Source organism: Miscanthus floridulus, chromosome 1 (assembly GCF_019320115.1).
Source record: "Miscanthus floridulus cultivar M001 chromosome 1, ASM1932011v1, whole genome shotgun sequence".
NCBI classification, from domain to species: domain Eukaryota; kingdom Viridiplantae; phylum Streptophyta; class Magnoliopsida; order Poales; family Poaceae; genus Miscanthus; species Miscanthus floridulus.
In genome coordinates this window covers 38,995,512-39,021,641 of record NC_089580.1, presented here as the reverse complement: position 1 = coordinate 39,021,641, position 26,130 = coordinate 38,995,512, and the positions used below count along the sequence as shown (strand labels likewise).

At 46.4% G+C, this 26,130-nt stretch overlaps 4 protein-coding genes and 1 non-coding gene across 7 annotated transcripts; 1 reads left to right on the top strand and 4 right to left on the bottom strand.

Moving 5' to 3' along the window:
- Positions 1-672: 672 nt before the first annotated feature.
- On the bottom strand, positions 673-4,506 carry LOC136479829 (KH domain-containing protein SPIN1-like). Its single transcript, XM_066477567.1, has 7 exons — positions 4,375-4,506; positions 4,129-4,217; positions 2,893-3,041; positions 2,492-2,608; positions 2,273-2,389; positions 1,712-1,855; positions 673-1,215 (listed from the first exon to the last, which is right to left on the bottom strand). Exons 1-7 carry the CDS (start codon positions 4,452-4,454, stop codon positions 1,072-1,074), a joined length of 840 nt encoding a protein of 279 aa, XP_066333664.1. The 5' UTR covers positions 4,455-4,506; the 3' UTR covers positions 673-1,071.
- A 5,991-nt stretch (positions 4,507-10,497) lies between these two features.
- TRNAL-CAA (transfer RNA leucine (anticodon CAA)) lies at positions 10,498-10,581 on the bottom strand. The gene has a single exon. It is a non-coding gene; the product is annotated as a tRNA-Leu (tRNA).
- A 240-nt stretch (positions 10,582-10,821) lies between these two features.
- LOC136479817 (large ribosomal subunit protein bL17c-like) lies at positions 10,822-12,930 on the bottom strand. 2 transcript variants are annotated; one of them, XM_066477560.1, is made up of 3 exons: positions 12,426-12,930; positions 11,464-11,873; positions 10,822-11,070 (listed from the first exon to the last, which is right to left on the bottom strand). In XM_066477560.1, the coding sequence occupies exons 1-2, from the start codon at positions 12,916-12,918 to the stop codon at positions 11,464-11,466; spliced, it is 903 nt and encodes a 300-aa protein (XP_066333657.1). In that variant the 5' UTR covers positions 12,919-12,930; the 3' UTR covers positions 10,822-11,070. The 2 variants fall into 2 exon arrangements, with proteins under 2 accessions (XP_066333657.1, XP_066333654.1); XM_066477557.1 differs by having other exon boundaries at positions 11,464-11,879; positions 12,426-12,894.
- Positions 12,931-14,357: 1,427 nt separating this feature from the next.
- On the top strand, positions 14,358-19,999 carry LOC136488233 (methylenetetrahydrofolate reductase (NADH) 1-like). Of its 2 annotated transcripts, none has more exons than XM_066485258.1 (12): positions 14,358-14,658; positions 15,805-15,987; positions 16,161-16,221; positions 16,317-16,399; positions 16,591-16,764; positions 17,174-17,347; positions 17,416-17,516; positions 17,610-17,721; positions 18,088-18,168; positions 18,276-18,453; positions 18,917-19,251; positions 19,558-19,999. In XM_066485258.1, exons 1-12 carry the CDS (start codon positions 14,440-14,442, stop codon positions 19,636-19,638), a joined length of 1,782 nt encoding a protein of 593 aa, XP_066341355.1. In that variant the 5' UTR covers positions 14,358-14,439; the 3' UTR covers positions 19,639-19,999. The 2 variants fall into 2 exon arrangements, with proteins under 2 accessions (XP_066341355.1, XP_066341395.1); XM_066485298.1 differs by lacking the exon at positions 14,358-14,658 and adding an exon at positions 14,734-14,996.
- Positions 20,000-20,190: 191 nt separating this feature from the next.
- On the bottom strand, positions 20,191-21,878 carry LOC136488469 (NAC domain-containing protein 2-like). The gene is made up of 2 exons (XM_066485418.1): positions 21,191-21,878; positions 20,191-21,086 (listed from the first exon to the last, which is right to left on the bottom strand). The coding sequence occupies exons 1-2, from the start codon at positions 21,659-21,661 to the stop codon at positions 20,613-20,615; spliced, it is 945 nt and encodes a 314-aa protein (XP_066341515.1). The 5' UTR covers positions 21,662-21,878; the 3' UTR covers positions 20,191-20,612.
- Positions 21,879-26,130: the final 4,252 nt, after the last annotated feature.

Genomic DNA, 26,130 nt, shown 5'->3' with positions numbered 1-26,130 from the left:
GTTTCGTTTTCACCTGATTCAAGCACCGAACAGAACAGAAACCTCAGCAGACAAGTTTCTGGCCAGCTGGACACAATACAGTTTGCATAATGGGCTGCCAGGCCTGAGTCCATGACCCAAGGTCTTCAGAGCCTACAGTTGTTCGGACCATGCCCTGTGCTGTGCAACACCAATGCCGTTGCATACCAGCCATCGTTATCGCCGTCAGAGCGCCACTGCCTTCCTGTGCCCCCAGGAAGCCAACAACATCTCGCAGTCCATGTTACACAAATATAATCGACTGGAGCTAAACATCCCTGAATGAATCGGCTCAAAACGTGCTGAAAGGCTGAAATTGATCCAATAATGTGGATCTTACAGTGAAGAACAAAGGATGATATCCTGTAAACTACTACGTCCGTTCCAAATTATAAGATGTTTTGATTTGCTAGATACATTGTTTTACTATGTATCTAAACATTTTACTATGTATCTAAACATGGGGTGTATCTAAGTGCATAGCAAACACTATGTATCTAGAAAAATCAAAACGTCATATAAATTAGAATGGAGGGAGTACTAGGCATAGTAAATCGCGGATTGTGGCATTTCAGGAATTTAGGTTCACGGTCCCTGTGAGCAAACAAGATACCATAAGGTATACAAAGCTGATGGTCCTTTTTTTTATTTTTATTTTTTTATTTTGCAACTCCATAATGTTAAAGGTTATAATACAAGGTCAATAAAGCACCTAAAGCTCACATACTCAGGCCTCTCTAGTTTATCATGCAGTTTGCAGTTCAACAGCATACCACCACATACTAGGGTTAACCGTCAATAACAAATAGAACGAATGTTCTAGACCATACAACAACCAACGCTGGATCCAACCAACGATCCGCGACTACCTCATATTCCCAGCAGTTTCCCCTGTCTGGAGGTGGAAACTAGCTGATACCGGACTCCGCTAGTGAAGGCACATTGCTTCCTTCACGCATGCCCATGGCAAACATTGCCCGAAGGCATGGCGTTTCCCATGACGACGGCATAACACACCTGGACGGGGCCAGGTAGGAGAGCATAGTTGTTCCTCTACTGGCCTGTTTTTGCACGTTTCATACCACCATTACTGAATGGAGAGACACTCCCAGGATGAGGGCTGTCCTCTCTCAGGGTTGAGTTTAGCATTGCCAGCTCCCTGAGCTGTTGCCTTTTGTAGAAATCTTGGGACTCATCCTGCAGAAGATACCAATATGATCGCGTAAGTCGTATGTGCACACAAATATTATAGAATTTTCCAATAATTGAGAAGCAATTATACACATGTAAAAATATATACACAAGGTTCAGATTCGGAATAGAACAAGTAAAAGAATCAGATCAATAAACAGTAGGCAGAGTTCAAGAAAAAAGTTATGTGAAAAGTGTGAATTAGTAGGTAAGTCAAAGGCGTTTTTTTTCTCATCTAGGCACAATGATGTGGCAAGTCAAAAGGATCTTCACATTTTTTATTTTTTTCTATAAAAAACTAAATTATGTTAAACTCTCTGTCCCACATTTAAATTGATATTTTCTTAGAATAAGGCCTAGCCTTACAAAAATAATCTCCCAAGTTGAGGTACAAACATGTTCCAATGGGCAGCAGGAAGGGGTGTCATTAAAAATCTAGCAGACATAGATATATGATGCGCACACAGAGTAACAGGATACATACAAATCAGAAATCACTCACCACTGGTTTAAGCAATTCTTCTATAATCTCCTGTGCATGTCTCAACCTTGCATCGATGATACTGGCAGGGAACTCGGCCTCTATCAAGATATGCAGCGGGTCACTCAGGTGCTCATAGCCTGGTTTTCCTCGTAGTTTGTCCTCCTTGAAAAATCATGAAGCCATGTAGGTAAAGCTTGTTGCAATGAATCAGAAACAGGAAAGGAATAGACAAAAACAGAGCAATAAACATCTGTCTGATCAGCAGGATCAAATAGAGATAGAAGAACAAAAATTTATGCTAGTGGCAAGGGAATGATAGGTAAGCCAGGATAGAAGTACATTGCACAATATTGTTATATTGCAGAGAAACCCTGAACATTTGATAGGAAAGATACTGTTTAGACACATGAAAGAAACTTCGACACAGCATTACAAGTTCAAGAAAACAAATTGGGATTCAAAGGCTCCCGAACAACATATTTGCCTGAGAGTTAAATAACCAACAGGACTTTAATTTGCTGGATGTAAAAAAGAACAGAAACTTTTAGTTTAGAAAAAAAGAACAGAAACTTCTCTTACCTTCCCTGGATCTTTGATGGAACCCTTTCCTCTAATGAAAACACGACACCCAGTGGATGCTTCTACGCGCTTTAGAGAATTACCTCTAGGTCCTAAAATGCGCCCCACAAAATTGAACTGGGACAGAAGAGAAGAATATATCAACAAAAAGCTTACAACAGCTCAATGGTTCCTTTGTGTGTGAACTTCAAGAGAAACTGCACAAGTTGGAGGGCATACATTCGGATAAGAATCAACTGGAACCTCCAGACGAAGAATCTTCTTTACAACATGGGAGCTAGGACTTGGTGGTGCTCCTTGCCAGTCCATGCTAGTTCCTTGAGGAAAACCTAATCTCTTTTGAATTGATCATAAAGGCAAAAGCGTATAATTTATCAGTATTTGTGACAAAAACACACACACATCTTAACGCATGTGAACATGAATGCCAGTACATCTTGCATGTACGTTTCATATTAATTCACTATGACTCTGAAATATCATTGCCAGTTACAAGAAGATATGTGGTTCATCTTTATCAATGATAAGAGCCAGGACTCCCAGAGGAAAAAGCACATCGATTTGTGTGTAAAGTACAGAAGAGTCACCCACTTGATTGCAAATATATTATGAAGTGTTACCTCTTGTAGTCCACTCCAAGGACTGAACCCATTGCCAGGGAGATTAGCTCTAGGGTTTGGAGAAGACATCGGACTAGGACTCTTAAACCGATGCCTGTCGAAATCGCCAAATCCATGGTTGTGGACAATGCTTGATACCCGCATAATCTCTGGGTGCACAACAAAGGTCAGAACTCAGAAGATCATTTCATTTATATAATAAGAAATAGATAAGTCATTGATTAGAACTAGGCTAACAGAGGCCAGAAGATGACACTCCCACTACACCATGAGAATCAACAAGAAAAAAAATATCAGCAAATACCGGGACATGCGCATTGATATAAATCACCTTATTATGCCTGCAATATACAGATGGCCACTTAGCTATACGAAAATTATTTTTACAGGATGGCCAACCAAATAACACCGAAGTCAATCAATGGACACTTGATCAGTCAATGCATTATTCAACCTACAACGTCAAAATAAAGGGAACCCCCTAAAAGACTGGTCTGGTAATATGCATTGAACACAAAGAGTAGAGTCAGTTGACAGAGCACAATTGCCCAATCAAGAAAAAAAGGCATTTCAATGCAAAAACAAAGGCTCCACCATTTCCAGTATCAGCAACAGGAAAAGACTGTATTAAGCACAATTTCGTTCACACAAAACTGTTCATAGTACGTCAAAAATTTTGTTTCCAATAAGTAAAGTAGTTATGTGTATGCTGTGTGATATGTATTCACCCTCCCGCTGGTATGTACACTGGAAAGTGTATGATGATCACCACCAAAACATCTAACACTTGCACAATACAGGAGCTTTGTCATTGCCTTTGTGAGCTTCTGTTAAGATCAACCACAATCTCTAATCCTTTGAAGCGTACGGAATATCAATGGACCATAAGCCACAGTTGTTTCGACCAAGAAGTTGACCTCAACCATCAACATTATAGATTATAACAGTCAGATCGATCGGAAAGGTGGCATTATCTCCCAGAAGCCCGATCATCTATTCTAACCAATGGATTAAGCTTCGGAATACAAATCTTAACCAACGAAACATAAGGAATCGCGAGGGCAAAAGATCATAAGCATAGAAGTAGAATCCAATGCCATCCAAACTGAGTACTCGTCCAAGCATTGGGGGCATCAGTCCCCAATTCATGATTGCAGATGAAGAGCTCACTCGTAACCAAAGAAAACTCTCATCGGGCTGCAGGAAACAACAAGGCAGAGATCAAAAGGATCTCACCTTGGCTCAGCAGCTTGTTGCATATGGGCAGCACCTGCATGAAAGGCCCCAGCTTCTGGTGTTCGGCGAGCAGCTCGGCCAAGTACTGACTGCACAAGAAACCAAACAAACCGATGAATCATCAGTGTCAAAGCTATCACAGTATCATCAATCGATTGAACCAAACAAGAAAAGGGGGGCAAATAAGCAATCTTGGCATCAGCAATCGCTGAACAAAACAGGGAAGAAATCCATGCGCCGCTCTACCTATCAACATCCGGATTGCTTCTAATCTGAGGGGAGAGGTTTCGCGCAGGGGAGAACCCCTGGCTATAGAGCCCCGACATGGCGGCGGCTCTGGCGAGTGAGGGTTGCAATCGAGGATGAGGCGAGGTGATTGAGATGGATACGTAGCCAGGAAGTGGAGGCGAGGCGAGGAGATGGTGTGCGCGGTGTGGGGTGGTAGGAAGAGAGGTAAAAAGGCTCGCTGCTTTAGGGTGCAGCCTGCAGAGCAGCCAGCGTAGGGGGAGGAGAGAGAGAGGGAGAGGGGTTGGCAGGCAGCCGCTGCCGCTCTGGAAACCCTTTCTCTCTCTTCAAGGTTGCAACACGACACCGATGGAAATTTGGATCAAAACAAAATACAACAATAAATGGGAAAACATGAGAAAAACGCCTCTTCCTGTTTTCTTGAGTCACGTCAACAAGTCTATGTCTACAAGTTTGCTGCACCCTGGTTTTCCAGTTTGTCAAAAATAATTTTTTCTTTTTCTTGAAGGTATGCGTGGTACCATCACCTCCGCGTAATATATTTCTAGCTCGCTGAATTGATTCTGAAAATAACCGGCGTTTTAAGGTAAAACATGTAGTTAACCTCTCATGTGAAATATGACATAACTCTAGCGTAGACTTTACATGTACCACCGGTATGTATAGGATTTTTTTTTGTCACACAGGTAGAAACCTTGTCTTCACCATATGCGACGAATAAAACACGTCGCTATTTAAGTTTGCGTGATATGTAGTTATATCTATATGTGAATTAGTCATCATGGCGTATAGACTTTTGTTGTGTAAGAAAAATAGCATCTTTTTGTGTTTGTAGCGTCACGGAAATTGTTTGTTACGCATATAAACATGGCTATCTTAAATTCGTAACTCATAACCATATTTGTTTGTGTATACAACGCGAGTATTTCAGATTTTTTGAGGGCAAGAATTCCCAAAGATTTACCATTGCAAGATAATTGTGTATCTCTTGTAGCATTTTTTTTAATGAAATCTTTTGTAGCATCCAGGTGAAGGGAAAGAATGCAACTACGTGTTGTGTGCCACCTTTTGTATCACCTTTTAATTGGGGGTCTCATTGAAAAGGTGATATCTAACTCCACAATTACATGTTTTTTTAAACGGAGGGAGTATATGCGCTGAATTAGGTGAACAAACAGGTGAAGGGAAAGAATGCAACTACGTGTTGTGTGCCACCAAAAGTAGTTCATGTTTGACCACACTTTTAGTGAATGTTATTCACATCTACGGCTCCAAAATAATTTATTATGAAAATATATTTCGTAAGTAATCTAATGATATTTATTTCATACCATACATATTGATACATTTGTATCTATAATTGATCGAACTTAAGATACTAAACCATATCACTATGCTAGAATTGCATTCTTTTTCGAACGGGAGTAAAAGTTAATGATGTAAGCACCCTGATTTGGGTCCTGTTCGATTGAACTTATCAGCCGGCTTATCAGCTGGAATCTATAGTATTTTTCTCTCATAACAAAACAGCTTCAGCCAATTTATCAGTCGGCTTATGTATCAGCCAAAGCATAACCTTGAGATTTGGCTCTCTTTTTTCTCCTTCCCAAACCCCAAGGCCTGACTGACAAGAACCAGGTACTCCCTCCGTCCGCAAAAGAATGCAATTCTAGAACAGTGTCATGGTTTAGTACTTCAAGTTTGACCAATTATAGTTAAAAAAATATAAATATTTATAATATCAAATAAACATCATTAGATTAATTACAAAATATATTTTTATAATAAATTAATTTGGAGTTATAAATCTGAATACTATTTACTAGAAATATGGTCAAATGTGAAGTATTTTAACTGGCACGTATATCATAGTTGCTTCTTTCACGGACAGAGGTAGTAAGCTGGATGCTCTGATCCGGGCATCAACTTTTGTGTTGGCCCTTTTCAGCTGCTCCTTTTACTCATCGGCCTTCACATGCGCCCGGCAGCTGCATGCATGCTCCGGTTTTACGCCATGACTTTTCAGTCGGCTTAGCTTATTTTAGTTTAATTTTTTTTTTCATAAAACGCTATTGAATCAGCTGAAACCAGTCGACCTATGTACCAGCCGAACAGGACGAGAGAGGGAGAGGGGGAGAGAGAGAATGTACCAACAAACCGACCTGCAGTGGCGTTTATACCTTGGGCAGTAAAATACCAGCAGTAAGGCGCTGCGACTGCGAGCTACAATTGATAACATACGCACAGAAATGTTACCAAAGGCTCCGTTTTGAAACATGCACGGCGTTGAGCCGTTGACTCTACGCAGGAGGAAGCAAGCCTAGTAATGCTAGGCAGCAGCGCAGGGATTCAGGGACGGGAAGGATACACAGCGCAGATCTTCAGAATCTTCGTACTCTCCCACCTTTCAGAAATATGATGATAGCGAAACATTCAAAATTTATTTTAAACTATAAGGTATTTTTAGTGAATTAACTCATGTAAAACATCAATTACACTTACACATGTATCTACTATTAATATCTACCGCCCGACTTATAACATATGATAAATATAAACAATTAGAAAGGGTTACAGTATCATTTGTTCTACACCATGATCTAACTTAAAATTTGTAGAATATCTTCTTTTAGGACGAGGGATTACTCCTACCTCGCACCAGCGGCTCCCACATTGGCGCCCCTCCTCCTCTCCATCGACGGACATCTTCTTCCTCGCTCCATCGGCACCCCTCCTCCTCTCCGGCGACCCTCGATCCCGCCGTTGCCCCTCCCGCTGTCGCGGGCACGCTAGGGCTTTGCCGAAGCTCCCCCGCCCCGACCTGGCCCGGTCACCTCCACCGCCACCAAGGCCCCTAACCGCCCTCCAGTCATCCCCACCGCGTGGCCGTCCATCCTCCCCCCAAACCTTCCCTTCTAAGCCCGCCGAAGTTGGGGGACATAAGAGGGAGAGCTCGTCGGAACCCTAACTCGCAGATCCAGAAGAATGAGGAGGAGGAAGTTGCCTACCTCGCTGGCGCCGCCACCACCGTTGGCCAACTGTACGTCACGTCCGGCCGTACCACTAACCACGTTACTTGGCTATGATGACCGATCCCGTCGACAATGCAAGGCACGAGGAACGGCCGCGCGTACTGCGTACATACATGGGTGGTCGGTCGGCGCATGCAGCCATGCAGATGCAGGGGCTCCAGTCCTAGTCCCAGTCCCAGTCCCAGCAGCGACCGGAGATTCGCGACGCGTCGCGTACCCGGTAGTATCCCGTTCCCGCGTAGGATTCCGACACCCGGGTTGGGGACGGGGAGGCAGCGCACGTTGCCGCGCCCAGTGGCTGTGGCTGGCTCGCGCGCTCTCGCTCGCTGCTGCGGCCTGCGGGTGCCGGTGCTGGATCCCTCGCCCACGCGCTCGTGCGCTCGTGCGTGCGTGCGTGCGTGGGCATGCAGAGCAGAGAGAGCACCACCTACCGCACCTGCCCGCCTGCCGCGGGCGTCATTGCCCCGGGTGCATCCAATGAGTACGGAGTACGTACGTACGTACCCGATCCATCGGTCGGTCGCGGTCGCGGTCGCAGTCGCAGCGAGCTAGGCGCCAGATACGAGATGACAAAGATACCTACCGCGGTACGGCGCCTTCGCTGCGGGCGGGCGGACGGGCTCTGTATCCTATCCTACCCCCGGCCGGCCTCTACCCGCAGATGCGGCGGCAGCCGGCAGAGCATCCAATTCTGGCCTCTCTGCCTCCCCGACACCCCACCGGCAGCGCGCAGGCTGCTGCGGCCCGATCCGTCGACGCGGCCGTCACGTCCGGACAAACGCGCGCGGTGGATCGGCGTCACTCACTCGTGGCCGTAGCATATGCGTGCATGGCGGTGCTGCCAGAGGCCGACAAGCTAAACAAACAGAAAAACCTAAACGACAACCGAGCAGTTTTAAATAGCGGGCTATCGAAAATAGCGGCATTTTTTTTCAACAGCTACGAGGCTATAGTGATGCTATGACAAATAGCGATTTTATAAAGAAAACATAAAAAAACATCAATAATTGATGAAAAAAACATGATAAGTATAAAATTCGATGAACACAAATATGTTTCTAAGGTTCCACAAGTCTAGGTAACATTACTAATATAACACTACAACATGGTTCATGAAAGTCCAGTGTTTAATTATCTAAAATGTCAAATTAGTAGCAAATAATAAGTAGGAAATAACAAATTAAATCGTCAAAATCTATTAGTGATGGCAAAAAATCTGAAATAGTGCCACTATTTGAACGCTAAAGCTATGTAATTAGCGGGGCTACAGTACACAATAGCGGTTAAAATTGGCATAGCGCCACAAATATAAATAGCTTAGCGTTGAGTCTCTCTGGCCGCCGCTATAGCCCGCTATTTTTTTCTTCTATGCAACCGAGTGTGCACGGTGCGGCCGGCGCGTCTGCCTCTGCCTGGCCGGTCCGTCTCCGCGCGCGCACGGGCCAGCATGACCGAACAACGCGTCCGTCGTGCACCGTCGGACATGTCCCGTTGCCTCCCTCACCATCGACCCCATCGACGGCATGCGTGCCCGGCACGCCGGCCGTTGCTGCCCCACCGAACACTCGAACAGCAATGCCGCACGGTGCTCGAGCAGAAGCGCCGAGCGCGGCACAGTCCTCGCCCCCAGCGCGTTACCTGTGGGCTGTGGCCAATTTGTTAGCGCAAGGTCGGTACACGTGTCCAGCACGTCAGTGCAGCAGCTAATAAGGACGGCGAGAAACCACAGATAAACCAAGGGGTTATTCAACTTCGATTGGCTTAAAAGAAGACTCCATGCTTGACAAAGTATTTTGCTAAAGCTAGATTAAGTAGGGAAAATCGAATATGCAAATAAAAAAGAATATCCTATAGTCTGGTTGTAGCACCTATTTTTTTAATCTCTGGTTGTAGCACCTTGGTTGGCCACTCAGCCCCGTTTGCGTGTCCTTAAACCCGGCTTGATCCGCTTCTTTTTTCATCCGGAACAGTGTTTTCTTCTCACAAATTCCTCCAGATTCATCCAGATTCCTCCAGAATTCCTCCAAGCGAACAGGGTCAGTGTTGGGCCTGGATAAATCTCCAGATTGATCAACAGCTAGACCCATTCCAGATTCTTCAGAGCTTCAAGGATCAGCTTTAGGTGCCTTTTTTCAAGGAGATCATCATTCTCATGTGTTGGACAATTTAGAAGGCAATAAATGACTGGATTTTCCGTCAGGCCATCCCAAATCTTCAGGTGTCAAAAACCAACTTCAGGGAAGAACTTCAGTGGCTTTCTCTGAGAATAAAAAGAAGAAATCTGACAGAGTTAAACCAATGGAGCAACAATCTATCTTAGTTTGGTTTATCTCAGTGTTGGGTCTCATTTTCTTTTCCACCTTTTATGTATCCTAGGTCCCTCCCACCAGCTTCCCATCTTCTTGTTTTTGTGTGCCTCTATCTTTTGTAAACGATTATGTTTTTCCTTTTAATAAATCACTGTAGGGGTGTAAACCCCTCCAGTTCTTGTAAAAAAACCCCCTTGGTTAGCCACTTCTCAAACTACCATGGACATAGATCACGCTTATGTTTCATTTTAGAAGAGGCAACTGAGGCTGGGAGTAGACTTCCGTCGTGGATTGTGGTCCATACGCAGAGAGAGTGTATGGTGCGGCCCATGAGCTTGCACAATTGGCGAAACGATCCGGACACTCGGCGCTCGGCGGTTTGGCGTTCTAGTGTGACGACCTATGTTGAGCGAATAGTTACCCGAGATTGCATTCTAAACCCTGAGTAATCAATAAAGCTCTATCTCTTCTTCACAAAAAGAAGAATGTAAAGTTTTTGCTAAAGCTAGGTTTAGTAGGGAAAAATGGAGCAAGAAAGTTTTTTTTTTAAAAAAAAAACTCCATGACAAGGTATTTGCTAAAGCTAGGTAGTAGGAAAAAATGGAATATGCAAAAAAAAGAATATATTTTTTGCTAAAGCTTAGTACAAAGTATTTTGTAAAGCTCCTGTTTAGTAGGAAAAAATAAAATATGCAAATAAAAAGGGAATACATTTTTTTGCTAAAGCTTAGTAGGAAAATATGGAACAAGGAAATAAAAAGAAGAAAAGAGAAATAAAATAATGTCAGAAGTGGGATTTGAACCCACGCCCTCGTTAGAGGACCAGAACTTGAGTCTGGCGCCTTAGACCACTCGGCCATCCTGACTTTGATGTCCTCATCTGAGTTGTATTTAACTTGTTCTTTTTTTTCATGTGTACAGTATTTCATTCAGTATAACAGCAGGAACAACTAAATTGGACAAAGAGCATTCGATATTCTGAGCTTTTTTATATGCGATGCCAGAAATTTTTTTTTCCAGATTATAGCATAGCGCTTTGTCAATCACCGGACGAAGTTTGACCAGTTCACCATACTGCACTAGGTATAACTGCAGGAACAACTAAATTGGACAGAGGGCATTCGATATTCTGAACTTTTTTATATACGATGCCAGAAACCTTTTTCCAGATTATAGCATAGCGCTTTGTCAATTACAGGATGATGAAGTTTGACCAGTTCAAAATTTCACGCGTGATCTACACTTTGTTACAGAAGAACTTAATAAGAAAAAAACAGACATCCAAAGGGCAATTCGCAGACATGACCACTCAGCCTGCACGGCGCCCATGAAACCACAGCAACTGATGGAAGATCCTACAGATAAAAATAACATAAGCTGTAAGAAACTTATCGACCACCAAGGAACAGGAAGCAGAATAGAATTCCTGAGTACATAACAGACTGTCATGCAGCTGAATTAATTTACATTTTTTTTTCTTTTCTAATAGTACTAGTGCTACTATCCCACACTCCCACTGCAACATCTGTGTCTTACCTAACTAGTTGTAGAGACATTATTTATAGAAGTCATCACACATCAAGATCCTAGACAATGATCATCCATAAACTTATTGCAGCTCTTAATGATAAGAATACTAGTTTGTCTTTTTATTCAAACAGTCTAGGTCAACATATGGAATAATAAATGCATTTTAGTGACCTTGGAAGTTCAGATTTCAGGCATCACATAGCAAGATATTCAATTACCTAGACAAGCTCAATGTATGCCATAGGTGCATTATCTCCCCGCCTTGGAAATGTCGGGATGATCCTTGTGTAACCACCTTCTCTGTCCCCGTACCTGTCTGCAACCTCAGCAAACAAGGCATGGACGATATGCTTCTCATAAATAAATGCCAGAGCCTGTCTCCTCTTGTGAAGAGATCCATCCTTTGCCAACGTGATCATCTTCTCAACATACTTCCTCATTGCCTTTGCCCTTGGTTTTGTAGTCTTTATTCTCCCATGCTTCAGCAGCTGTGTGGTAAGCCCACGCAGCAGTGCTTTCCTCTGATCCGGAGGTCTGTTAAGTTTAGGAACGCGCCTCCCATGTCGCATCGCAACTATCCTTCCACGAGCATCAATACCAAACAACCGATGCTCAAAGCTTGAGTTCTCTACAACTGGTTTGACAAAGCAGTGGGTGAGTTTATAGGAAATTTCAAAAGAATGTTAAAACAAAATCCTAGTTTTGTCAGGGCTGCAACTTGCTCATGAAATTTGAGCGAGAAGGCTGATCTACTGACATATTCTGATATCGTAACAAGCCAGACCAAGACGATACGACCACAACAGGTGTGCAAAAATAGTAGTTAAAATATGTACATATTGTCATGATGAACGGTCAATTAAGCTGCAGCTGTGCGCTAACCGCAGATAAAGAAAGTCATCAGCTAAAATAACATAATTTCTATACAAAGCTGCTAACTTTGTTTCTCTTGGAGCTTTGTGAAAATATTAGATTTCATATCATCACAAAGCAGGCCGCACTTTGTGGTGTATATGCATTTATGCACTAAAATTGACACTCCTATAGAAATTTGTAACTGTTCCCTAACACGCTACAAACTCTGTCCCATTCCTGGGACCGCATCCATCGGCTACGAACAGGCAGCACACTACAATCTCAGTAGGTCGAATAAGTCAGGCATTTGCTACGATTCCTTTACCAGCACCGAGGGAGAGGAGATTCGAGACGGGCGCGAGGCCGAAGAAGGAGCCGAGGCAGCCGACCGAGGCCGCCGCCGCGGGCGCGAACGACGACCGGAGCCTGCCTCCGGGGGAGGGGCGGAGCGCGGGGAGGGCAGCGCGGGGGGACGCCATGCGCCAGGTCGAGGCGGAGATCGCCGGCGACGGGGAGGCGGAGGGGAAGGCCGCCATGGCGGAGGGAGGAGGAGAGCCGGCGAGCTGTGCGAGTGGGATTGGTTGGAGAGGCTGGCGAGGGGTGAGGCCGCTCGGCTTTGAACCGGATAACGTTTGGCACGCTCGCGCTGCGGATTGGGTTGCTCCATGTTGGGCCGGTTGTAATGGGCTTGTTGACCGGGCCAAAATGGGCTTCGTTTTGTAGGCCGACAGCGTTTCCACGGACCAAGTGGTTGTCAATGTCAACGTTGCAATCGCCCGGGCTGCGCTGGCATGGCTGTTCTTCGCTTCTTCTTGCATACTTCCGCTGTCCCTAAAAAAAAAAAGGGATAATTTTTAACTTTGATCAAATATATTTAACATAATATTAATATTTATGGTATATAAAAAGTACCATTATTTAAATCACTGAATATATTTTCATAATACACTTATCCGGAGATATGAATGTTGCTCGTATTTTCTATAAATCTAGTCAAAGTTTAAAAATTTCCCATAGCGACTTTTTTTTTGAGAGACTGAGGGAGTACATGCAGACATGCTGACATGCCGACGTCTTACCTAATCCAGTGTACTTTCAAGGGCGGATCTACAGGGTGCACCTAGCACACCCTGCAGTTCAGTCCATCATGATACGTCGATCTATTTGTGGAAATATCTTGATGTCTCACCGGCCTCCATCATGTGATTCTAAAAAAAATTGCTTTTCTAAAAAATTTGCTTAGTTAATTACCTGTCATTAGTTTGTGTATATCATGAAGACCAGTGAGATTACCTATCATTATTTGTGTATACCACCGAACATTAGTATCAGATATCCATATCATGTATATATGTTTTATAATCGTAGCATACTACATCATGTGATTCTATGAACTATGATTCTATCACCCCGATCGCATATGATTTGCATTGTTTTTTTTAGAACTGTTCACTTATGAAGAGAATCGAAGACATTGTTTTTTTATATATATAATCGAGATAATTATATTTGATATCTCTTAGAAAGCGTCGGCTTAAAAAGTTAGACAATAGCATTGTAAGTTTTTTATTCTCTTTCATACCTCATTTTAAATTATAAGCTTGGTGTTAATCTATTTATATTGTAATATGTGGGAGCTTCTAACTTAATCTTTAAATTTCATACTTATGCTGTAAATTTTGTGATCTTTTACCAGATTGGTAAATGAGTTTATTGGATTGTATATGAATCCACAGTTCTGCGTAGGAAATTCAACTACCAGCGGTTGGTACGAAAGAGTCGTAGCTGTAACTAGTTCGAAATCACAGTCATGAGATAAGCAGAAGAAGTCCACTCGTGGAATCTCACAGGAATCAAGAGTAGTTTTTATGGGTACCAACTGGCCATCTTCCACTCCAAACACTAGATAAGTAGATATCGCACAGAAAAAGATTGCAAAGGAGAACCAAAAATGCTAAATCATTTGTCCGGTCCCACCCGTCTGCGAGGCAACCACGCAGCTCGCACGTCCTGATTTTCCAACTCCACGAGTGGCCGTTCCGCTACCCACTCTTTTGGGTTGGTGCAGGACAACGATACCTGCAACTTGTCCTACCGCATCCTCCTGGACCCGCCTCTCGAACACCCACCACAGGTATCTGCGTCCGGACCCCACCTGTCATTGGGAGGAGACCACCGTGGACCGAGGCCCATCCAACAACGCGCGGTTGGTGAGGTCAGATCTCCGTATAAACCCACCCGCACCCACTTCTCCAACCTGCGCACAGCCCCCTCCCTCCGCTCCTCGCCTCGGTTCGCCATTACAGCGCGCGCGCCAAGCTCGTGGTGAGGTTTTCGAGATGAAGGTGATCGAGAAGATTCAGGAGGCCGCGGGGAATGGCCGGACGGCGTTCTCGTTCGAGTACTTCCCTCCCAAGACGGAGGAGGGTGTCGAGAATCTGTTCGAGCGGATGGACCGCATGGTGGCGCACGGCCCCTCCTTCTGCGACATCACCTGGGGCGCCGGGGGATCCACCGCCGACCTCACCCTCGAAATCGCCAACCGCATGCAGAACATGGTACGTGTGGTGCGGCTACCTCGCTCGCGCTCCCTCGACCGCGCGCGCGATCTGATCTGATCTGTTTCGACACCAGGAAGTGATGGCCTGAGTGTTGGCTTCGGTTCGATCTGCCTGGGCGCGGGGTATTACGTCGGTGGACGTGGCGATATGCATTCGTTTTGTTGTGTCGGTAACGGTTTTGGGTAATTAGATTTCCTGGATTGGTTCCGCCGCGCGAGAGGGGAATGCGTTTGATCAATGCCAATGTTTGGGGTGGTGGTTGCCTCTGATTGAGTTCAAGTTAGTGTGGGTTTGGGCTAAATTCAAAATTCGTGCTCCACACTGGACACCTGGTGGTGATTAGATTAACTTTATTTATCAATTGTTATTGTTGTCCATTCTACTCGTTTTTTTACATAATTGAGATCGTTCTTAGTTATTCAGTTTAAAAGTGATGGGTTGCATGATACGGTTATGTTAGGATGGCAGCGTGAGTGTGAAATGATGGCTTTTGAGCACTTTGGATTAATGCATTTCGTGTTATTTATTCAGTTAGTTCTGTGATTCTGTCAGTGCTGATCATTGTTAAGAGGAAGTTTATGCCTAATGCACAGAGCAGTTTTCTGGAAACAAGCCATTTTGGTACTTCTGGCATGTGGTGTGTAGAATCCATGTGCTCCAACTCCAATTTGTGATTTCCAATAGTGGTAGTGTGGGAGGTGGGTGATACATCAGAGAGCAAGGTCTTGGTTGATTGAAGTTGAAGCTCATTGACTTAGTTTTTGCAATGGGTTATCAGAGGATGAGTTCCGATGTCACTGATTGGATTAGATTGCATGTATGTGTTGCTACTGATGGTGGACATTGGTTCGAATGTTGGGTTTTTAGAGTCAGTGTTTCCTCAGCTACAGTTGTGCCAGCTACATGCATAGTGCTGAATCATCACAAAACCAATTTCGGCTGCTGCATATCTGGCCTGAATATTAGACTGAGATGTATAATCTTGGTTGGATTTGATCATCCAGATTTAATGCTATCCTGTTCTGAACTGCTTCAGTATTATCAAACTAATTTATTTCTTATAATTCCTCTGCATCTTTGATGTATCCCTTGCACTGCATGCATTGAATGCTTATGATATTTCATATTGGTTCTGTTTTGTAGGTGTGTGTGGAAACTATGATGCACCTGACATGTACAAACATGCCAGTAGAGAAGATTGACCATGCCTTGGAAACCATCAAATCCAATGGGATTCAAAATGTTTTGGCCCTTCGAGGGGATCCTCCACATGGGCAAGACAAATTTGTGCAAGTTGAAGGCGGATTTGCTTGTGCTCTTGATTTGGTAAGATTGCATTAATGGCAACATAAATCGTTGAGTACATTGGCATGACATGGGCGTGATGACTAGTTTATTGCTGCTGCAACAGCTGTTATATTTTGGAAACTAGCTCAACCCGTCTGAATCCTCAAAGAAACCACCTCACATTCAAACTTTCTTATGTCTTTTACTTGCAGGTGCAGCATATTAGAGCCAAGTACGGTGATTATTTTGGCATAACTGTAGCTGGTTATCCAGGTCAGCTAGCCATTGCATATCTTTAGAGGGGATGGTTTCAAGTCCCTACCCTGTAAATTGGATGCTTTATCTGAAATACCTTTTCCAAATGTCAGAGGCACACCCTGATGCGATACAAAGCAAGGAAGGTGCTACATTGGAAGCATATAGCAATGATCTTGCGTATTTGAAGAGAAAGGTTCTCTTTACTTTCTTGATTTTGTTTACTTTTCTCAATTCAAAATGATAGCAGAATACATTTTTGTTGGTTCATGAACCAAACATTATGTTGAAAACGAATGTATGATGTTGTAAATCATGGCACTTTGTTGTTTTGTCAAGCATAATATTTTTGTTCCCTTCTCACTCTGTTATACGTTCTCTCTGTAGGTTGATGCTGGTGCTGACCTTATTGTCACACAACTTTTCTATGATACCGACATCTTTCTCAAATTTGTGAATGACTGCCGCCAAATTGGTATTACCTGTCCCATTGTTCCTGGCATAATGCCAATAAATAACTACAAAGGTTTCCTGCGCATGGCTGGGTTCTGCAAAACTAAGGTAAGATCTGTTGCTGGTAGTTCCATCATTAGTAATTGTTTGCGGACCATTCAATTATCAATTTGGCATGGACTTATGCTGTTATGCATATATTAGCTTTTCACTTGGCTGATTTTTTTATCTCAATACCTGAATTTGAATGGAGAATAGCTTTCCCACTTGCGCGTGTAGGTAAATGTAGTGCTAACACCGTACAATATTCCTCAAGATTAATGAAATCTTTCAAATTCACACCTCCATATTGTTAATTCACAAATATTTCATTGCATGTTTAGGTAAATGTTCTACAGACACCATCTCCTCATAATTCAAACTTTCATGCCATTATGTTAATGGACAAATACTTTTGCATTTTTTTTTCCAAATGTTTTGAGTTCTCACTGTAATAATCACTTTGAATGTCAAACAGATACCTTCTGAGATCACTGCTGCACTGGATCCTATTAAAGACAACGAGGAGGCTGTTAAACAATATGGAATCCACCTCGGAACTGAGATGTGCAAGAAAATTCTGGCTAGTGGCATCAAGACTTTGCACCTTTACACTCTAAACATGGACAAGTCTGCTCTAGGAATTTTGATGGTAATTTCCATGTCTGAATTTCATTTTTTGTTCTGACCTCTTACTAACAACTATTTTGTCCCCACCAGAATCTTGGATTAATCGAGGAGTACAAGGTTTCAAGGCCATTACCTTGGAGGCCGGCAACTAATGTTTTCCGTGTTAAAGAGGATGTTCGACCTATATTCTGGTAGTGTATTGGAGTTCTTTTATGTTAAGATTAAGATGCTTGAGGTCTTTGTGACATGCTAACCCAGTCTAGTGAATGTTAATGATTGTGCAGGGCCAACAGACCAAAGAGCTATCTTAAAAGGACATTAGGTTGGGATCAGTATCCCCATGGACGGTGGGGTGATTCTCGAAACCCATCATATGGAGCACTTACTGATCACCAGGTAATTTAAGTATCTCTGTGTTCCGGTCTACTTTTTTTGTGTTTACTACAATGTTTTAACGTCACCTATGCAGTATGCAATATTTTTGTATATTCTCAGGGTGATACAAAGTATACATCTTCCAGGAAAAAAGGGTCAAGTTAGAATGAACATTTAATATGATTCAGAGATATTTATTCAGTAATGAAAATATTATCATGAACCCCAAAAGGGTGTTTCACTATAGGAATTTTTCACACTGCCACTGCTACACCTTTATGTAGACTTGATCAACAAATATCGATTCAAAATTACTCAACTTGGCTTCTGTGATGACTATTTGTTGTAAAATCCTAGTTGTATGTAATCATCTATCATTTTAAACAGTTCACAAGACCACGTGGACGTGGTAAAAAGCTCCAAGAGGAATGGGCTGTTCCACTTAAATCCGTGGAGGACATTAGTGAGGTAACTGTTGGACTACGTGATACATGATTGGTCTGCATGGCATAGAAGTTGTCATCTTTTAAAGTCTTTGCTAACCCTTCTTAATTCTGATATTCTCTATATCCCAGCGCTTTACACACTTCTGTCAAGGGAAACTCACAAGCAGCCCATGGTCAGAATTGGACGGTCTTCAACCAGAGACAAAGATTATCGATGACCAGTTGGTGAAGATTAACCAGAAGGGTTTCCTTACCATTAACAGCCAACCTGCTGTAAATGGAGAGAAATCTGACTCGACTACTGTTGGTAAGTTAATTGTATTTTGTTTTATAATAGGTGGCCCTTATGGCCTGTTCGCTTGGAGGAATTCTGGAGGAATTTGGATGGTTTGGAGGAATGCTGGAGGAATTTGTGAGAGAAAAACACTGTTCCGGATGAAAAAAGAAGCGGATAAGCCGGGTTTAAGGGCACGCGAACAGTATTTTAAGCATCTTCCAATTTATTACAGGGATCCTATCCTTGAATGCCAGTACTTCATGTTTTAGTGTCTTGAAATCTTAAGTAGGAATTGTAGTGTTGAGTCAACATTCATGGGTTCATGTCCATTGTAATTATCAGCATAGTGCCACATTGTCAGAGAATCTCTGCTGCATATAGCAATTCTTGGCTTTCCAGATCATCTGGAAATGTCTAGGTCGTTCATGTCAAATACTTGCTCGAACTAGCATGTGAGCCTTTCTGACCTGTTTATTTATGCCCTGTTCTGCAGGTTGGGGTGGTCCTGGAGGCTACGTTTATCAGAAGGCCTACCTCGAATTCTTCTGCGCAAAAGAGAAGTTAGACCAACTAATTGAGAAGATCAAAGCATTCCCTTCTCTCACTTACATTGCTGTGAACAAGGATGGAGAATCATTCTCCAATATTGCAACGAACGCAGTGAATGCTGTCACATGGGGTGTTTTCCCTGGCAAGGAGATTATCCAGCCTACAGTTGTTGATCCAACAAGTTTTATGGTTTGGAAGGATGAAGCATTTGAAATCTGGACACGGGTGTGGGCTTGCCTGTTCCCTGAGGGTGACTCATCTAGGGAGCTACTAGAGAAGGTACTTGTTCACTTCAAATCTTTAGGCTTGAACATAATATTTTGTTCAGTCAAATGAGCTCCATCTGTAACATAGTTTTAGGAGATTTGTTCCTAAAGTGTCATGTTTGCCGTTCACTACTGGACTTTCTGCTAAGAATTTAGAACATCTTGCTGCACTTGATCTTGAATTGCACCTGTGTTTACAGCATTGATTTTTGTAAGACGAGCCTGCGTTCGCAAAATATGCTAGTGAAACCAATCTACACATATTGTTCATCTTTCAGAACTGTATTTTCAAACACATTTCTTGGCTGCTGACTTTCAGGTTCAGAAGAGCTACTATCTGGTCAGCCTCGTCGACAACGACTACGTCCAGGGGGATCTGTTTGCTGCCTTCAAGATCTGATGATGCTCTTTACGGTCTGTGGTGTTGTTGTATGGCTGAATCACAATATTCTTGCTTCCCCGACTACAGGTCTGATCGACGTGAAAGCTTCTGTTCATTTGAGTTCGGGGAGTCCGCTAGTCTCATTTTTCCTGATTTCTTTTGGCTTACTGGAACTATACGATATCAATAAGAAATGAGCTGTGTTCGCTTTCCATTTTCTCCATGTGCATATGGCGCAATGGCTAGTTTGAAGATGTAAAATTCGTCCTCCAATACACAGGTTGGTATTGTATGTTAGTTAGAAGGATGCGCTGCTCACAACACTGTATTTGTGCCTCTGTTTGGTGGAAATAAGATTGATCCAAACCTGATGTTCAAAGGTTTCCCCCAATTTGAATCTAGCTGTTCGCTGTTCGCTGCAGAGCTCCAACTCCCTTATCCAAAGGGTGTTCTATCCGATACCCATATAGGTACCACGTGTGCCTGTTGCATTGAGAGAGTACCACCACGTTGCATTGCATGCACGGCAGACCCCATCACCCGTTTGCTGATAATAAAAATGCTGTGGCAAAATTCTAAATGGTTCTTTGTTCTGTAATGCTTATTAAGCAGCCGCTGCAACTCACCGCAGTCGCTGCAAGCGTGCGGCATGCCAACACAACGCAGGACAGGTGAGACACACAGACAGTACATGGCAGTATACATGTATAAACAAGAACAGCAAAATTAAATTTCGTCGGCTCTGTTGAAAAGGGAAGTGGAAGTGAACAGCTACACATATATCTACCGTCTGCGTTGAAAGTGAAACTAAAGAATGAGCCGCGCCAACACTGGGCCGGTCGGCTCCATGTACGCTACACCGACACCCTTAACCCTGTAACCCCGACCAGGTTCAGGTTCAGGTTCAGGTTCGACTCCTATGCCGTATTTACAGAGTTCGCAACCTTGCAACGCCGTCTTCTCCTGATCCATGGCTCCATCCTCGCCTCAGCTCAGAAGGGTCCCAACCCGGCGGCTCCGGCGGGCTGGTTCCCCTTGACCCTGGGCGACGCGAAGAGCGAGGAGTAGAAGTCCTCCCCGGGCGGCGGCAGCATGTCGAGGCCGCTGTACATGCCCTGGATGTCGTCGTAGCTGAGGTCCACGAACAGGTCGCTGCTCTTGGTGGCGTTGGCGGCGGCGCTGCCGTCGTCCACCTGCTCCTTCTTGGGCACCATCATCATCGCCGCCGCCGGGTCCTGGAACGCCGGGAACGAGTCCAGCTCCGGGAACGGGTCGTTGTCCGCGATCTCCGACTCCGGCGTGCGCGTCTCGCCCCACGAGTGCGAGTGCGACTGCGAGTGCGAGGTGGTCATGTCCATCGCCTCCTCCTTGGTTGTGCCGACGCCGGCGGCGGACTCCTTCCCCAGCTGCATCTTCTCCCACTTGTTCTTCTTGTTGTACAGGCGGCACAGCACCCAGTCATCCAGCTGCACAAGCAAATCAATCGAAGATAGAATTAGTACAAGCTAAATTCGTTCAGCACAAATCAAATCAAAGGGATCATCATCAATTCCGAGAAAAATCGGCTTACCCTTAGCGATCCCTTCTTGGCGGCGGCGGCGCGGCTGGTGTCCGCGAGCCTGTACTCGTGCATGATCCAGTCCGTCTTGACCCCGCGCGGCGCCTTCCCGGCGTAGAAGACGAGCGCCTTCTTGATCCCGAGCGTGCGGCCCCGCGGCGCGACGGGCTTGTCGGCGCCGGTGGCCTTCCAGTAGCCGTTCCCGGCGGCGCGGTTGGGGCGGGATCCGTTGGGGTACTTGCGGTCCCTGGGCGTGAAGAAGTACCACTCCCTGACCCCGAAGAGCGCGCGCTCCGGCAGGTCCCAGGGGTCGAACTTGTAGAGGTCCACCTCCGCGATGATGGGCACCGGGAGGCGCTGCCCCGCCGCCTTCCGGCACAAGTAGTGCTCCACCAGCTCGTCGTCGGTGGGGTGGAACCGGAACCCCGGCGGCAGGTTCAGCTCCGCCTCCGCGTCCCTCTCCCTCCTCACCGGCAGTCCCATGGATGGCTTGGTCTGGCTGCTTGCTGGCGATAAATGAACCCGACAGGCGGCGGCAACACCGAGCGATCGGTCGGTAAAAGCGGTGGCTTTGGCTGCCTGTTTTCTCCGGCCCGCTGTATAAAAAAGCTCGCTCCGGCGGCGGCTGGGTGCTGTCGATGGTGGGTGGCTCGGCTCTGTGTGTCCTGTGGATGGGTTCCGCGGTGTTGTTGAAGCTGAGAACCGCGGGCAGGGGATGGATATATAGCGGCGGGCGCGAGCGCGAGCGCGAGCGCGAGCGCGGGCGGTCTGGATGCTTCGGCCGGGGGAGGGGGATAGGGGTCAATGCGAGTCGGCGGCTGCGGGAAAGCGGAGGTGGGTTCGGGAGGGAAAGGGCACGTGTGGCGGGAGGAGCGTGGTGAGGTGGTGGTGGGTTCGCGGAAGGTGGGGGAGGCTCGTGGACGGCCACCTCAGCGGCCCCCGGGATTGGACGGGACCGCGCGGGTGGCGTCACGGCCGACCTCAGCTGATTTGGGACCGATGCCTTTTGCACGCCGCGGTTGCTCTCGGGCGGCGTGGTTCTTGTGTGGCCGTGCAGCGGCGCAGGTGCAGTGCAGGAGGCACCGTTTCATTCGTGGCTGCGGGCAGGCACCGGACCGCCGCACCGGCGCGGGATGCAGATATGTTGCCATGGGCAGGCTATAAGAGAATTTCGTCCTTTCGGGGGCCCGGTGCATGGCGTACTAGTTTGTGATGAGAAAATGAATTACACATGTCTCTAGTACGTGTCGGGAGACAGAAAAGAGGGTGTGAGGTGATAGATACGGAGTACGGAGTACATGCGTGCGTTGTCAATGAACGGGAGTGATACTTATCGGTTCGAATTCATTTCATTTTATTTTATTCATTCTTCACGAGCCACAGCCTGTGTGAACCGGCCGACAAGTGGTCCGTTCACCGAGAGCATTCGTCGTGTTAGGAGTACATACAAGCGTGGCGTGTTCCTTTCACCGAGAGGATTCGTGTACCCTGCCGGTAAGCGATGGTGCCTACCATCGACTGTAGACACTGCTACAAGAGTGTAGTTGCAGCACGCAGACGGCAGACGAGCACACAAAAAAAGGCAGGCAGGCGCGGATAACCCACTACTACTCCCCATCATGCATTTCGTCGGAATCGCGACCACCTATCGGGGTGCGGCCACATGCACGCGCGCTGGGCATGCATCCAGAAGATTCCCCCGCTGCATCAGCACCCCTATCTATCCTCTCGTCCCCGGAATTCGCCACGCAAATATTATATATTAAATTTAAAAAGATATCGTGCTGTTGCTCCGACGGTTAGCCTATGCGTAGGCGTAGCGGCACCATCCCCCGGATCCCCTGCCAGCGCCACGCCCCGCGTACGTGGAGACCAAGCCACCGCGCCGCGCCGCGCCAGACACATGCCGGCTGAGGTCTGAGGACGACGCCGACGACAGGCGCGGCAATGATAGGGCCAATTATTATATTAGGGTGTGTTTAGTTTGGGAAATTTGAAAATTTGACTACTGTAGCACTTTCGTTTTTATTTGACAATTAGTGTTCAATCATGGACTAATTAGGCTCAAAATGTTCGTCTCGCGATTTCCAACCAAACTGTACAATTAATTTTTTTTCATCTACATTTAATGCTCCATGCACGTATCGTAAGATTCGATGTGATGACTACTGTAGCATTTTTTAGAACTAAACACAGCCTTACTATACGGGCACGTGGTGCGCGTCGACACGAGTCCCGCCACTGTGACCCCGGCGGCGGCGGCGCTGCCCGCCGTGCCTCGTGCCCGCACCCGCACGGAAGAAAGTGGACAGGCAGGCAGGCGCCTCGAGGCGCCGCGCGCAGGGGGGACGCGTGCCGAGGCCAGCGGGAGGCACGTGGTGGACTGAGTCGCAGGCGCGCGACGTGGCTGGGTGAGAATGAGGTGCCGTCGCTGTCGGGTGTCCGTGCTGGCGTGCGTTCCCGGGTGCCGTGTGCCCGTGTGCGTGCTCGCGGACTGGGACTGACGTGCCGCTACTTGACCACCGCCGCCGCTGCATGTCGGTCTTCCTATCCGCGGCGCGCGGCGGAGTGAGACGGTCGGAGACGTAGGGGTACGGAGCCGGTGGTGCTCGTCTCGGGCGGTTTGACGGGCGGCGCTCGCGCACCTACACCCCCTACCTTGTGTGCGTCTGGGTTGCATTGGGAACCTATACCACACAGTGACACAATGCACGAGTGCACGGCTACATGTATGCCAGGGAACGGAGGACTTTTGGACCTGTGCTTGCGTGAGAAGTCTTGTTTGAGGAAGACCGTATGGACGTGTTAGGGGGCGTTTGCTGCACGGACTAAATTTCAGTCCATGTCACATCAAATGTTGGACAATAATTTGGAGTATTAAATATAGATTAATTACAAAACTAATGGTACAGATTGAGACTAATTTGTGAGACGAATCTATTAAGTCTAATTAGTTCATGATTTGACAATGTGGTGCTATCATAAATATATGCTAATGATAGATTAATTAGGCTTAATAGATCTATCTCGTAAATTAGTCTCCGTCTGTGTAATTAATTTTATAATTAACTCATATTTAATCCTTTTAATTAGCATATGAACGATCGATATAACATGGACTCAACTTTACTCTCTACTCCGTAGAACCGAACTCTCCCTAATTATCTCGTTCGTTCTTATCCATCCAGATGCAGGCCGGTCACTGGACCTGGGGACGTGGACGTCGTGCTAAGCTAGCTACTAGGAGTAGCCCCGACCCCGAGATCGAAAGCAACACGTGCTACGGCCGCCCGGTGCACTGAACCTGCACGGCCGCGGAATATCTACCTCACTGGTACATTCCCGGTATTATGCTATTCGCTCATGCCGCTATTACGGTATTACCACGGCAGAGTAGGAGTACTCGGCTCTTCGTCGGCTAGACCGAGGTAGTGATCCACAGGATCAGTCAACGCACCCGACACCCCGGTACCGTGCCCGGAAAGTCAAAAGCGTCAGCCGTCAGATGAGGTGCAAAAGAAAAGCTCAGCTGACATGGTGATTCCGTGCACTGAACCTGCTAGTAGTTGCAGTAGTGACATCTTTAATTTGCGGCTGCAAGCAGGTCGCTAAACTACAGGCCGGCGTTCACTGGTCAATTAGCGTCACGGCACTGTCAGAGAGAGCATCGCGCTCGGAATTGCCCGGCGCGCGGCGCGTGGCCGTGGTAGCGGGCGCGCGAGGTCTCTTGTTCACCAGTACCAGATGTCCGCCTGTCCCTGTCCGTGTCCGCGGCGGGCCAAGTGGGTAAAAAAGCGTACGGCTGCCATGCCGCGCGGGCGTGCGGGGGACGACACGGGCCACGGGCCACGTTCTTCGGAGCACTGCCGGCCGGGGAAATATCTGGTGACCGCCCAGGCGCGGGAGGCGAAAAAGTGCCGCCCATGGCCACAACCGGGGCTGCCCGCGCCGGGGGACTCCCACGCCTGGGCCGCCTGCGCAAGGCCGCCGGGCCCTGCCTGCGCTGCCACGCCAAGGGGCGCCCGCGCCCGGGCCCACCAGCGCCTCTACGCCATCCAGTGTTTTCCTAAACGCTAAACAGTCGGTCACCTGCCGTTTAGCCATTATTCGGGCAAAACGTCCCATTAAACGGGCTAAACGTCCAATTAAACGGGGTAAACGGGTGATTAAACGGAAACGGCGCACCACTGTGTAGCATTTACACGGTGTTTAAACGGGCTAAACGACCGTTTAGGCGAATAGTGGCGCCACCACGCCGGTGCGCCGCCGCGCCAAGAGGTGCCCTCGCTTAGGCCGCCAGCGCAAGACCGCCGAACCCGCCTACGCCGGTGCGCCGCCGCGCCGAGGGGCGTCGTGGCCCCCTGCCGCCGCTGGCGAGGTGCTACTGCCGCCTGGGGAGAGAAGAGAGTGAGGGAGCGTGGAGAGAGAGAGAGAGAGAGGAGAGAGAGCACGGATATTTTTTTGCGGTATTTGGGGCTCATCCGTTGGAAAGGTAAAGAATGGGGTGCATAGCTTTTTTTTACTTGCGTTACCTAAACGGTGAAATGGATATCCGATTTGGGTCACGTTGTTGGAGTCAGTCTCATGTCTCGTGCAATCTTTTTTTTCTTTCTTTCTTTTGCATAAGTCATGTCACTCAGTTTTCACAACTCATAATTCATGTTACTGTCGTTGCTACATAGAACACCTCTAAAAAATAACGAAAATTCAATGGGACGTACATTCAGTGGAGGATGGAGACCGGAGTGTGTCGCAATATGACTAGATGGTATGGAATGAAATTTAATTTTAGACGCTATATGTAAGGGATGAGGTAGTAGGGAGATCCAACGACAATTCATACACAATACATAATTGAACTTTATTAGGGGAAACCCAAGAGTACATCTTATGTTGGTGATCCACGCACCTCAAATTTGATACATGCAAAGAAAAGAGAAAGGAACGCAACA

Bases quoted from the DNA above. Each gene is read 5' to 3' on its own strand.
- LOC136479829 (XM_066477567.1), bottom strand. From the start codon at position 4,454: ATGTCGGGGCTCTATAGCCAGGGGTTCTCCCCTGCGCGAAACCTCTCC. The intron at 3,042-4,128 runs GTGAGATCCTTT...TTGTGCACCCAG, and splicing joins CAACAAGCTGCTGAGCCAAG to AGATTATGCGGGTATCAAGC. The intron at 1,216-1,711 runs GTGAGTGATTTC...TATCTTCTGCAG, and splicing joins AAGAATTGCTTAAACCAGTG to GATGAGTCCCAAGATTTCTA.
- LOC136479817 (XM_066477560.1), bottom strand. From the start codon at position 12,918: ATGCAAGAAGAAGCGAAGAACAGCCATGCCAGCGCAGCCCGGGCGATT. The intron at 11,874-12,425 runs GTAAAGGAATCG...AACCAGTTGTAG, and splicing joins TCTCCTCTCCCTCGGTGCTG to AGAACTCAAGCTTTGAGCAT.
- LOC136488233 (XM_066485258.1), top strand. From the start codon at position 14,440: ATGAAGGTGATCGAGAAGATTCAGGAGGCCGCGGGGAATGGCCGGACG. The intron at 16,400-16,590 runs GTTCTCTTTACT...TTCTCTCTGTAG, and splicing joins TTGCGTATTTGAAGAGAAAG to GTTGATGCTGGTGCTGACCT. The intron at 17,517-17,609 runs GTAGTGTATTGG...ATGATTGTGCAG, and splicing joins GATGTTCGACCTATATTCTG to GGCCAACAGACCAAAGAGCT.
- LOC136488469 (XM_066485418.1), bottom strand. From the start codon at position 21,661: ATGGGACTGCCGGTGAGGAGGGAGAGGGACGCGGAGGCGGAGCTGAAC. The intron at 21,087-21,190 runs GTAAGCCGATTT...TTGCTTGTGCAG, and splicing joins CCAAGAAGGGATCGCTAAGG to CTGGATGACTGGGTGCTGTG.